This window comes from Rattus norvegicus, chromosome 6 (genome assembly GCF_021556685.1).
Source record: "Rattus norvegicus strain SHRSP/BbbUtx chromosome 6, alternate assembly SHRSP_T2T, whole genome shotgun sequence".
Taxonomy (NCBI): Eukaryota; Metazoa; Chordata; class Mammalia; order Rodentia; family Muridae; genus Rattus; species Rattus norvegicus.
In genome coordinates, this window is record NC_141539.1 from 67,500,322 (window position 1) to 67,514,345 (window position 14,024).

Genomic DNA, 14,024 nt, shown 5'->3' on the forward strand with positions numbered 1-14,024 from the left:
CAGGACCGAGGACTTTTCCTCCTATTGATGCCAGACAATGACATCCTCTGCTACATATGCAGCTGGAGTCATGGGTAGCCCCATGTGTACTCTTTGGTTGGTAGTTTAGTCCCTGGGATCTCTGTAAGGTCTCGTTGATTGATATTGTTGTTCTTCCTATGGGGTTGCAAACCCCTTCAGTTCCTTCGGTTCTTTCTCTTAACTCCTCCATTTGGGGGTCTCCGAGCTCAGTCTGATGGTTCGATGCAAGCATCCTCATCTGTATCAGTAGGGCTCTGGCAGAGCCTCTCAGGAGACATCCACATTAGGCTCCATATCAGGTAAGCACTTCTTGGCATCAGCAATAGTGACTGGGTTTGGTGACTGTATATGGGATGGATCCCCACGCAGGGCAGTCTCTGGATGGCCTTTCCTTCAGTCTCTGCTCCACTCTTTGTGCCTATATTTTCTCCCGTGAATATTTTGTTCCCCCTTCTAAGAAGGACTGAAGCATCCACATTTTGGTTTTCCTTCCTCTTGAGCTTCATATGGTCTATGAATTTTATTTTATGTATTCCAAGCTAATATCCACATATTAGTGAGTTCTTTTGTGATTGGATTACCTCACTAAAGATATTTTCGAGTTCCATCCAGTTGCCTAAGAATTTCATGAAGTCATTGTTTTTAATAGTTGAATAGTATTTCATTGTATAGATGTACCACATTTTCTGTATCCATTCCTCTGTTGAAGGACATCTGGGTTCTTTCCAGCTTCTGGCTATTATAAATAAGGCTGCTGTGAACATAGTGGAGCATGTGTCCTTGTTATATGTTGGGGTATCTTTTGGGTATATGCCCAGGAGCGATATAGCTGGGTTCTCAGGTAGTACTATGTCCAGTTTTCTGAGGAACCTCCAGACTGATTTCCAGAATGGTTGTATCAGCTTGCAATCACACCAACAATGGTGGAGTTTTCCTCTTTCTCCCCACCCTCACCAGCATCTGCTGTCACCTGAGTTTTTGATCTTAGATGGTCAATAAATCTTTTGTCACCATTCTTACTACCTTATCACAAACCCAAATTCTAACAACAACAATGGTTTGCCTTACATCTTCTTACTTCTGGTCTTGTCCTCCCATTTCATTTCTCACTCCTCTACCATTGTTATTTGTAGAGATCAAGTTATCTAGCATATAAGTTGTTGCTATGTGCTAGATACTTCCTTAGGTGACAGAAAAATAAATTAATGAAGTATTCTACCCTTAAGGAACTCAAAGAACAGTGAAAACCCAATCACCATAAATATATATTATGAAGGTTCGTCAAAGACAAACAGAATAACAAATTCTTCCCTGATCTGCAAAATAGGAGGAATTGGGTGAGTCTAAAAGAATGTAATAGGTCAGAAAATGCTGAGAACATGCATTTCCAAGACAGGACTGGGGCACGAAGGATTTATAGCTCTCAGGCAAGGAATTGGGGCACATTGAAAACAGGAGAAACAAAACACTACTTTTAGGTTTCTTTTAAGTGCTCCATTGATCACTGGCTCAAAACCTGCTGTGTTGAGTAATCAATGACCCAATTTTTTTACAATAGAATTTTTTTAGTTTTAATGTACATATATTATATTTCTTCATGAATTGGGTGATGTGGCATTTGATATGAGATTTACTCTCTAGTTTTTATCACTATAGATACATAAAAAGAGAAAAAGTTACACAGAGAAAGTTTCTTCCAACTCATAGTTTTGGGAATTCAAGGACAGCTCAGTTCTGACAGGAACCTCATGGCAAATTGTAGATCTTGGAATGTACTCAAGAGCAAGCAAGTAATACATGTTTCCTGATTTTATGATAATTTTCTCAGAAAACAAAAGGTGAGATCAGAACTATCTTCTAAGAATAGGCCACCAAAAACTCAAAAGACCATATGAGCCTACAGAAGTCATTCCCAGACAAACCATCAAGCAACCTATAGCACAGGACAGTTTCCAAACTTAGGTGTTCTGGAATTGCTTTCCCACAGGATGCCTAGGATTGCGTCTAGAAAATGAAGCTACCATCAGGAGAAGCCAATGAGGAGCTGAAAAATAAAGTGAACTACATTCAAATGTAAGTTTCTGCATCCACTGAAGCATAGGGGCCTCTGTGCCCCACTTCCAGCTTGGCCCCTTCCTCTACCAGCCCACCCCTAACTACTCCCCTTTGTGTGCTAAGCACTGAAAACAGTCTGGTTCTGTGCTCATGACTCTTGTGTCTGAGCTCATCAGCAAGCACTTTAAAAGTTTTTGTCACTTACGCACATTTCATGGCACATCCCAGAATATTTCTTCAGCATAGTTTTTCATGATGTTCGGAGCAGTGTTGGAAGGGTTTTTTTCTGTGTGTTCCTTATGTTTTGCTTACAGTTTTGGTGATCCCCTTTCCCATTCTCATATTTCTGACAGACAATAATATTCACATGCAGTGGGAGCCAGTTTAGTATCAAGGTCATGGTCACTATTTGCCAGAACCACCCAAGCATTTGCTCCAGTTTTTTTTTTTTTCCTTTCCTGTCACTACTTCCTCTTTGTTTTCGGGTAAGACCTCCACCCCTCACCCCTCTCTTACACGCACACATGTAAGAGAGGTTTTCTAGGCTTCTCCCACATCACACAAATGTACAGGAAAAAATTAGCTTCTTTATTTTGCCTGTAACAATCTAATTTTCCTCATTAGCACCCACCTGCTGAGGGTAATAAGAACTGAGTTCACTCCTCTCTTACAAATGAATCTAATTCTCTGGAGAATACTGTCTTTTTTTGAATAAATGTCCAGCTTTCTCTCCTTTCTTTTCCCCAAAAGGACAACTAGATGTAATTGTGTTTTCTGTGTCCTCCCAAGCAGGAGAAAGAGGCCTCAGATTTACATTCTCAACGTAAGCTTTTGCTGGGATGACAATCATAGCTGTGACCAAGTCAGCTGGCTACGGGCACTTCTGCTCTGCTTGCCTGATGGGCAGACTAGACCTCCTCAAATGCTGCTCTCCAGAAGCTTCCACCTCTTCTGGTGTCTGACAGTGAGCTGACATTGAACAGAAGGCAGAAGCAGCAGTGCAAGTGGCACCCTTTAATGTCACAGCTCTTGTGCCAGCTTCAGGGTCCTTGACCAGATAAAGTCACAGTTCCTTATGTGGACCTCAGGTGTCAAGACCCTTAGGCCTACAAATGTTACAGTACCCTATTCAGTCTTCAAATATCAATATCCTATGCCTTTGGCAGTGGCCACAGTTAAGAAATCACCCAGGCCCTAAAATCCTTGACCGTGAAATCTAAAGCTCTTTGCAAATTTTCTGGTAACAAGAACTTGCAGGTTTTCTTCTCTGGTTACAGCCTTCTCTCATCCAAGTACAAATCTGCTTGGTTTCCCAGATCAGATGAGATCTAGCATGTTCAGGGTGCTATGGCTGTAGAATCTTTACATACTTCTAGCAGCTCTCTGCCTTCTTAGCAGCTCTCTGATCTTCCTTTCTTCCTGCCCTGTTCCTCATTCGACTGTCAGTGGCCAGTCCATGATGATTTTATGTACTGGCCTCTATCAAGACATAATTCAGGAGCCAGGACACCATGAGGGTTGTTCAGAAATTGGGTTCTTGGGAGCAGAGTGTATCAGCGCAGGTATCCCCACCCACTGGAGGAATGAATGGCTTGGATGAATAGGACTAGTGGTCAGTCCATGGTACTGTGCAACACTGTTGCCTCCAGTAGATTCCAGCCTATGGACACTGCTAATTCACAGACCAAAGTCTCCACATAAGTTCAGCTACTTCCTTGGCTGTCTAGCGTCTAGTCATTGATTTGTTCTGGGAACCAGAGACTAAGACCCAGATCCCCTGTGCCATTACCAGCTTTTCCACATCTCAGCCTCAGTCTCCTTGGGTATCAGAAGCCAAGCATCAGCCACTTAAATCATCTCCAAGACCACCAAAACTCCTACCTATCAAGTAACAGTTCCAAGATATTCCATCCAGAGGAAGGCAAAATGGTAGTTCCAGACCACCAGATCCATTGATGGGGTACTTAAGTGATCTTAAACTCCCAAGCTGGTGAGTAATGAACACCGTAACTGAGATAAAAGGTCACCTCAGCAGCAGGGGGAGCTTTATCAGTGAACCACAGCCAAGCCCTGCCTGCCCAAGGTGGGTGCTGGTTCACTGTCAAGAAACCTCTACTGTGCTTGCCTGCCTCACTGCTGTCTCTAACCTCTGCTGCTCCTTTTTCAGTTTCCAGCTCAACTCATGCAACTCACCCTAGGCTAGGAAAGACTAGCCCAGAAGTCATTGTTCAAACTGATATTGCAAGACAAGAAGAGGAAACACAAGAGTCTGTCTGTGGGCCTTCACTGAGAAGCCTTATTATAAAGCCAAAATGGGGCGTCTCAATCAACCATAGCCATTTGGACAATTATAGCCATTCATTGTGGACTAACCAAATCAATAAGGCTTGTGAGCTGGATCATCCAATCAAAGCCTTGCCGTTAATCCTAGGAGGCAGCAAGGTATGTGATGTCAGAAAAGCTGGTGACAAATGTCCAGTCCTGTGTGGACCTGAGCAAGCAGCTTCAATCATCTCCATGCTCGTCTCAAGGCAACCATGGAGTACTTAAGATGACTGGCTATCAGGCAGATGCTTTTGCTCAAGGCAGTTGACACAGCAGTAGAGAGTAAAAGTGGTGGGTTTTAACTGAATTTTAACAATGTTTTATCCACACAACACTTGCCCCATGTTCAAGGAAAGGTGAGTCTCTTGATCTGACAAGATGTGCCACTAGACCACCTGTTTCTGGGCATTTTCTGGTATTTGCTGTTAAATTTGTCATATGGTGGGATTTGTGGCCAGCCTTCTTTTGCATTGCTTAATGCTCTGCTATCTGATGTCTTAAGATCATCCTCTCTGGCAGTAGCTGCTTGGTCCTGGCTGAAGTGGCTTATTCTGCTACTCTGAGCTATGCAGCCACCACTACTCTGCCACAGCAACCTTCCACATACACAACTCTCCAGGTGGTTTTCTCTCCTCCCCATTTCCAGGACCAGCAAGAAATTATGGGGATTGCACAAGTGATACCGGAATGAAAAAACCCAACCTGGAAGATCTACATCAATGTGAAACACAAACTAGTTGCTCAATAAAAACTTGGAGAGTTCCAAGATTTAAGCAATTTTTAACAAATTTAATTCTATCCATGCATAGGTATTATTTTGAAGAAGTTCTTTCATAAATGGTAATATGATATAAACTCTATTTAGGTATTATCTCCACTCAATGTAAAGCACTTTGAGATTTTTTTTCCTCTTATTTTAACTTGTCATCACCACCAACTAGGAATATCATGTTAGCAAAATCAAATCTAATTTTGGAAACTTTAAATTCTATGAGAAATAATCATGGCATAGCTATACAGATGAATTAGCAAATATACCTAAAGATGATGCTACCTCTAGGGTGGGAAAATGAACTAAAGATATTATGGAAAATCAGGGAGAGGCAGAGTTATCCAGTGAGATGATGGACTGCAGGCATGCAGGGTAGGCTCAGACCATTCTCTCACGAGGTATCCTCAATGGAGGGAAAAGTGAGATGTTGCACAAATGAGGTTAGTATCTAAGGATCAGCTTGAACTCATGTTAGTAAGCAACTATAAAAATGGTTTCACATTGACAGATTCTTTTAAATAGATTGAGATAAAAATATTAAACATACACATGTTGCATCCTCTGTGTTGTCTGTATAGCTCACTGGCAGGGGTTAGCCCCCAGCTTGCATTCATTGTACATTAATAGAATGTAATTCTATTACATTCTGTTGAGTAGAAAAGAGGGAATTCAGATACTGGTTAGTGGGTGAATGACCAGTGCTTGGATGGGGAGAGGCTACTGTATTCAGGAGCGCTAGGTTAGGTGGCACTTAGTAATATGTCAAAGGGACGTGGGATCTTTATCATCTTCCTTGTTAGAAATAAATACCCTGAAAATCTTGTTCTTTAAAAAGGACACTTAAATCTACACAGAGTTCAGAGTTCATTGGTTTATTTCTTTTTATTTCTCTAAAGTAAAGCCTCCCCAGAAGAACACTGTGCCATGTAAGTAGGTAGCCAGGCATGAACTACTCCATCACACCAAATACCTTATTCTTTCCTCTGCAAGGTATTGAAAGGCTCATTTAATCCAATGACTCAATTGGAACCTTTATAATGCATTTTATATGACACACAATTTGTCTAGGTTTTAAAATGCATTGGAAGAATACCTTTGTACATTTCAATGACCCTGAGAGTGCCCCAGTTACTTTAGATTATATGGATATTGTGCTACAACCTGCTTGCTTAACTATAAACTTTTATCTCCAATTAACTTCTGCTTATGATCTATTTAAGCCTTCAGAGAAGGTGGGAGGGGGCAGAGTAAAGCAACGGCTGCTTCCTACAATAAGGCTGTTCTCAATCAGTTTATAGGTATCAAAGGGCAAGGAAGCCAACAAAAGCTGCACAAAGCAGGGGATCTTGCCTTCATTTGGTCTCCACTGAGCCTGAATGTGGACAAGCTAGCACTTCAGCTAAGCAATGCAGCAACTGTAGAAACTTTCCCCCCAGCAGCAAACACTAGCTCCAAGTATCTACCGAGACAATATCAAAAGTTCCCAACCACAGAGGGACAGTCATCAACACAGATGTGGAGAGATGCAGAAATGAAATCCCACAGCCTGTACCAGTGTGTGCATAGGGTGGAGGGAAATGACAAGAAATAGCCAATCCAATAGTCAGAGAACTGAGGTCAATTTTATGTGATGCTACAGAAACAATAGGGAACAAGGGGTGACTTCCCAAAATGAGCTGTGTGCACAACACTTACAGCTTAGCATTAACTATTTCAATAGAATGGCTACAATGGGAGCCCCTTTCTCTTAAGAAAAAAAACTCTCTTGATGAGGTTGACAGTCAAAATAGGCTAGGTTTTATTGTAATTTAATTGGCACCCACAATCATGAATTAACCTTCCAAATAGATGTTAGACTATGCAGAAGACTTGTTTGGAGTAGTTTGAATAATATCACTTGATAGAACAATGGTTCACTGTTCTTCCATAAGACACACCATGATTTCACCATCTGTCCCGCGCGATCTCTCGCCAGCAAGAATACGCGGGAACACACGAATCCTTCTGTAGCCAAAATGCTTATTATTTATTAATAATAGAGAGGGCGGCAGGGCGCCAGCATGGCGCGGCTTATATACACCCTAGTGCGGCGCATCCACATTTGATTGGTCGCTTACCCATGATCTCATTAGGCACGCCCCAGAGTGGGCAAAGACCTGGCACGAAGGCACTCTTGCACATGCGCACACAGTTGACTTCCTGAAAGGAAGTCGGCTGGCGCGGCAGAGGCCAGCGCCATCTTGTAATGGCGAAACTATCTCGGCCTTCCACATGGGGCGCAGTGGAAGCCAGCGCCATCTTGTGGTGGCGAATATTATTGTGGCTCTCTACAACCGTCGTGGTGCCAAATGGCCCTTTGAATCCTAGACTTATACTTTATGTTAAGAGAATATCCAGCAAGTTCAGACCATATCTAATCATGGGGAATGAATGATTACTCAAGCTAAAACTGCAGACCATACATTGGAATCACCTGGGACTACATACAAACCATCTAGGATCTAGGATAAACATGCTTTTCAGAAATTTGCTAGAAGGGTCGTGATGTCCATCCAGGATTGTCCAGCTGAAAACATCAAACAGAAGCAACATAAAATAGAACACAACCACAGTACATTACAGACTAGCATCATTGCTACTGCATGCAAACCCTAATGAAAGATGTGCAGAGTTACTTCTACTGAAGCTGAAACCCAGCTACAAACCAAAAGTGAACAAATATGCAATGGAATGTCTAGGTGCTGTGTTGAAACAACTAACTTTGGCCTGAGTACAACTCAGAAAGTCTGTAACTTCTTTGGCATACTGACTGGCTTGTACTATGGGAACAAATCAGAATCCACAACACCCTAAAGCATAAGAGTGTGAGTTACTAATGACTCACACATGTCACAGGTAGACTGAGGTCTTTATTCTTAGTTGAGGACCCATTTCCAAACAACATCCCAAATAAGAGGAATGCCTAGAAAGAGCATGATTCAACATGTGCTAGTTTCTGAGTCTCCCACAGTCCTAATAAGCCTGATGGAACTGCCCAGTCCTTGTACATAGTTCATAGCAAAATCCACCCACCCTAAAACAAACCACAATTTTTTTCTTTTAAATGTTGGATTTTGTCTGTTAGTTTCTTTGGGTTGCCATGGTGATTATTACATAAATGAAACCTACCATGGTATGCTTGAGAACTCCCACCAAGGAATATTCCTCAATGCTATCGCTAAGATTTCCATGGGTCACATGGGCTTTCAGACCTCCTCTACCAAGACCTGGGAACAATCACAGTACAGTTGACCCCACCCTGCCCTCTGATTCCTTGGAATCCTCCCTAAGAGTCATTTTTGCTTTTCTGTAGATTGTGTCATTGTTTCCAACTTTACTATAAATGCTAAATATTCTAGTAAGCTTCTCTCCAGTGACAATCTTTTCACACATCAAGATAAAGGTAAATCCCACCACAGGTTGTCTCATGCTTACCATTTCAGATTGAGGTAATTAACCAGTCAGCCATATATAAACAATTAGCTGTACTCACTTTCTGACCAGAGTTTCTCTTCCTCTTCAGAACTAGTAGTTGGTTGTTTACTTGACTATTTACTTCAGGTATATACTATGAGAGTAAGGCTACTCCAGCCACTCTTTTACCCCCAACAATCTTCCTATCTCTCTTTCTTACAAATCAAGACACATGAAGAGATAGTCTACGTGTAGACAATCTCCCAAGAAGGTCTCTGACACTACACCATACAACCTGATCTCAAACCTTGACTCTCTCACCTTCTAGTTTTGGAACCATGGGAAAGTCTTTCAACCTCTCTATTCAAGCCTTTCTTAAAAATATGCTTAATAATAGCACCATTCTCACAGAGTTGTTGTGAGGATACACATGTATCTATGTGTAAAATGTTAGAAGGTATCCTGGTATCAAAGAAAAATCACCCTAACTTGCCCAAGACTTAAGGGTTCTGGAGAGGCACATAATGAATGCTACACACAGCAAAATCCCAGGAAAATGTGCCATCCCTACAGGGATGGAAAGTACACTCAAACTTTACCAAAACAAACAGACCCTTCCTTAAGTTGCTCTTGGGTGACATTTTGTTACAGCAAGATGATAAGTAACTAATAAATGATGTCCCAATTCATCTTATTTTCCAAACCCAAACCAACTTAGTGAGCAGGATATATAACATTCTAAACCAAAGTTCAGTATGTTTCTGGGACCTCTTGTTTTTCAAAGATATACGCCAAAATTAAAGACCCAAGTACTCTGCAGCCCTTTGTTCTCAATGTCTGGCACTGGAATCAGATACTCACATCCCATTGCTATTATTCCTCTAAATTTGTAAGGTCTAAATGTTAGTAATGGGGCCTGTTTCTTTTTTTGGGGAGGGGGTTATTTATTTATTTTTATTTTTTAGAGATTTATTTATTTTATGTATGTGAGTACACTGTCATTGTCACCATAAAAGGGCACCGGTTCACATTACAGATGGTTGTGAGCTGTGATGTGGTTGCTGGGATTTGAACTCAGGACCTCTGGAAGAGCAGTCAGTGCTCTTAACCGCTGAGCCATCTCACCAGCCCCTTTGGGACTTTTTTTTTATTAACTTGAGTATTTCTTATATATATTTCGAGTGTTATTCCCTTTCCCGGTATCCGGGCAAACATCCCCCTCCCCCCTCCCCTTCCTTATGGGTGTTCCCCTCCCAACCCTCCCCCCATTGCCTGTTTCTTACTAGTGCATTTGCTTGTCTTGTTGACTGAGGAGAATTTTATTGTACTGAGAGTTAAAACATTATTACTAACAGTTGCACCCAATATGGTTCAGCTTTCCTATCAGTTTGATATGCATAAACAAATATTTGTTCATCATTCAGCATCTTTCAAAACTACATCATCACTAACAGAATATTAAAACAAGCATATGCACATGCAACACACTTGGAGTGATGTCACCGAAATGTCACAAGCACAGCATTGCTTACTACTCCAAAGTGATGTTTTCTTGGAAGGAGAAAATAAAACCAGTGAGGAGAAATGGGAATGTGGTACCAGTTTCAAGCATCTACTACAGGGTCTTAAACTTTTAAACATTTGCTTCTGTTCCTCAGCTGAATAATGGGATAAAAATCCTTGTTTCTAAGAATTTTATAAATTGCAACTGAGAATTATGCATATTATCACCCAGTCATCTCTCCCAATTTACACCTAAAGCGTCCTAAGGTGAGAAAAGAGATATAACACCATCCCAGAGAGGACTTGTGCCCCATGAAGTATTTTGGAGTTGCTTCAAACCTTGTCCTTATATAATTTCTTTAAAAAACAAAAATTCAATCAGATTGATGGCTGCTGGGGTGGGGAATTCATTCTTTTGGATGTGGCTAATAGTATGTTGTCCATGTTTTTTTGGCTAGACCCATACCCATGTGTATGTAGGCACCAATTGGGTTCATGGGTTAAATAAAGAAATAGGATATTAAAGTGTAAAGAAATCTTATGGAGGGGTTCAAAGGTATTGTGGGTACATAAGATCAAGACACATTGCATATGTGTGAGATTATTAAAGAAAGAATTAAAGATATTCTAAAAATGATCCATACAGAATCAAGTTTGAATAATGTACCCTTGAAGGATGATAACATGTGTACTACAGTGTAACACTCAATCAATAAAGAGACAGGCCAAAGACTAACTCTGAGGTTATTTTAATGGAGAGATCTAAATATCATTTTGAGAACTAGTACATTTTTCACCTTAGTTGAAAGCTTTCCAAAGTCATACTTTTGAAATAGTAACGTAATTTGAGCGGTTGTAGTAATATTCATTATAAATAAAAATAAGTAAAAATAAAATTCCCTCTTTTTCTTATTTCTCTCATATATATAGTTGTCTGATTTCAAGCATTGGCTTTAATATTCTGCGTGTAATATACTCTTAAAAGCACCCTGATACATCTACAAAGCAAAGTTGCAAATTATGTCTTGTTTTGTAAAAAATCAGGTTTTTAAAGAATAAGGTTACATGTCTTAAACACACTGCTCCCTCACAGATGGCCACATGGAGGGCAGATTTCCACAGCCAAAACGAAGACTAACATCTGTGTTTCTCGTTCTGACATTAGAATAAAATACCACTCAAGTTGTTTTTTTTTTAAATCCTTTGGTTTCAGCATGATTAAATATGTTCACATTAATATATATTCACATCAGTGTGAACTCTTGACCTCAGGTGGATTATCAGAAACAGTAGACATGATTCTCAGCTCTCTTATTTCTCAGAGTGATTTTCCTATAAGTAGCAACCACCCAATTGTCTTAAAGGGGGTTGGGGGAGGTCTCAGACACCAGAAAGTTAAATTATAAAAGAATTTAAGGAAAAAGAAGAAGAAGTTGGGTTTACTGATTTAAGAGGCACTTGGTGAGCTTTCAGACCTCAATTAAGGCTGTGATTTGAGAAAAAGAAAATGAATTTTCCAAGCAATTAGGTGGTAATAGATCTAATGGCTTTGGGGGAAAAGGAATGGGTATATTTAACTTTGACAAGTGGCTGCCATGCATGTGTTATATAACCTCTTTTGATAAGTATTTTTGCTCCACAGACCAAAATACCTTTTTTAATTATCTGAAAATGTCTTTTGCAGGGAATTAGAAAGAGTAACAACCACAAAGGAGAAAGGCATTCTGCCCTACTGAGTCAACAGTACTCATTTTTCTGAAAACATCTTACGTTAATTTCATGATACTCATTTTAAAAGGTCCAAAAAATGTGTGCCTAACAATAAACCATGTCATCTCAGAAGGACATTTTACAAGAAAATGTGTCAGCTTTCATAAACTTCCACAGGGGACCCTTTTTCTTTTGAATGAGAAAAAACTGGCATTGGAAACACTGTGAAATTCGAACATGAAAAGACTTTTCAGCAGCAGGAAGAGGCAACACAATCTACAATGTTGTTGTATTTCATATGAAAGCAATGTCCTGTCTCCAGCTCATTCATGGAACAAAAGAACAACCCCTAGTTACAGTAAAATGGCACAGGTATTCCAAATCCAGAGATTTACTCTCCTCCTTTACATCTTTAAAGGACAGACTAAGGTTGATTCATCTAAGCATAGACCTGATTTCTATGCATTATTCCATAGGGGAAAACCATTTTTAAGTGTTGTCTGTTCACGGTGTATGATTTGTTTGATTTAGATTACCTGCCCAGTAACCCCAGTTCATCAGAGTACTCAAATGTGTCCTTCAAACCTTGCAAGGGAGGAAATCCCCTATTTCCCTGTTCTCTGTGAGCAAGAAATAAATTCTCAGGCCTTTGTTGTCTCTAGCCTTCACTTTCCAGACTTCTACCCTGCAAGACAGCAAAACTATCTAGCTTTGAAAGACGAGGGTATAGCTTTCAGCGATAGAGTCCTTACCTCATATGCATGAAGCTTCTTCCTTAGGCTAAGTATGCCAACCAATTTAGCTGAGTGAGTGTTACCAGCAAAAAGGAATTCCAACTTGAGCAAGTGATGGTTTGACTGGAAAATGAGCTAAGAAAAAAAAAGAAGCAAGAGGACCATAGCTGTGAGATGCTCTACCCTCAACTGTCCCAGTGAGAAAGGCTGATTTCAGAAACCAAATTATTTCAGAAATGGTCAAAGGTGTGTTCTCGGAGGACAAACACAAAAGATCTGTTTTCTTGCCAGTCCTGCTAAAGAGAGTTTGCTGATGTCTGTCACTGAGGGTAACAATGCTAGTCCTAAGGAAGTAGAGACTCCCTAACCTTGGAATCCTTCCCCAACAGAGAAGGTCAGAGTCTGTAAGAGAGGAAGAGCTTTCACCAGCTTGGGAACCCTGGAACAAGACAGGGAATAGGGTCACAGCCACATGATGCTGAGCTGAAACTTAATTACTAGCAATAGCTGACATGTGCTGAACATAAACACCTAGCAAGAATTGACTTTAATGAACCTTAAAAATAGTCTTTGAGGTATTTTCTCTTCTTTTTTCCCCATTCAGAGACCCAGGAAGGAGAAAACAGACCCATGAGTGGAAGGGGTAGGACAGCAATTGAACCCAGGCAATTTGACATGAGGATCTGTGCTTTCCCCAGAACCCAGAGAGCACTGGCTAAAAGCAAGGGCATCACCAAATGAGAAAGCAAAAAGGCAAGCTGGGAGAGAGGGCAACTGGAGTCAGTGGAGAAGGGCTCAAAGAGACAAAGTCCTCCAGCCAGGATAAGCCTGTGGGTGGTGGGGTGTACACCTTTAATAGCCTGTGTTCTGCAGCTATTGCCTGTTTGTCTTTAAACATCTCTAGTTATACACAGTACCAGACACATAACTAGAAGACCTACAAGCAGCTGTCTATGTGGGTAACCACAAACAAATTATTCAGGTCAAGTGGGATTTTTTTTCTCTTTCTCACTTGAAAATCATTTTGGAATCTATTTTTAAAATTTCTCTTGAGAAGAGTTTATTGACACATGTAATATCCTGTTTTTATCTGAAGGGTTCCAGACATTTCATAAACACTCTCTTCATGAACTTTATGAAGGAAGTCTTGTTATTAGTGCCCTTTAGCTGGGGGTTAGAACACTAGACAAAAATCTAGTATCTTCCTCTAACCCTGTGAAGTTTTCTGCAAGTCCACATAGGTAGAGAAAAGACAATGATCATCCAGAAACTGGAATTGTACAAACTGGATTTTAGAGACTGCATATGCTTCAGAACCTCTGTTGGATGAGTGAGTTGCTTTGAACTAGGGAACGAGTGTCAGTGTCTACAGGGCCCACCATATTGCTTTGCTGTGTTAATTTGTTAACTAACTAGACCATATGTCGTACAAAGTCTTACAGTCATTATGC

General features: G+C 40.6%; 1 protein-coding gene across 1 annotated transcript in view; it reads right to left on the reverse strand.

Moving 5' to 3' along the window:
- LOC134479372 (uncharacterized) overlaps positions 1-14,024 on the reverse strand; it is a 221,594-nt gene that overhangs the window by 180,988 nt on the left and 26,582 nt on the right. The window contains exon 4 of the mRNA XM_087554992.1: positions 12,592-12,708. Coding sequence (XP_087411118.1) covers positions 12,592-12,708 — 117 coding nt within the window. The remainder of the gene's footprint in view (positions 1-12,591; positions 12,709-14,024) is intronic.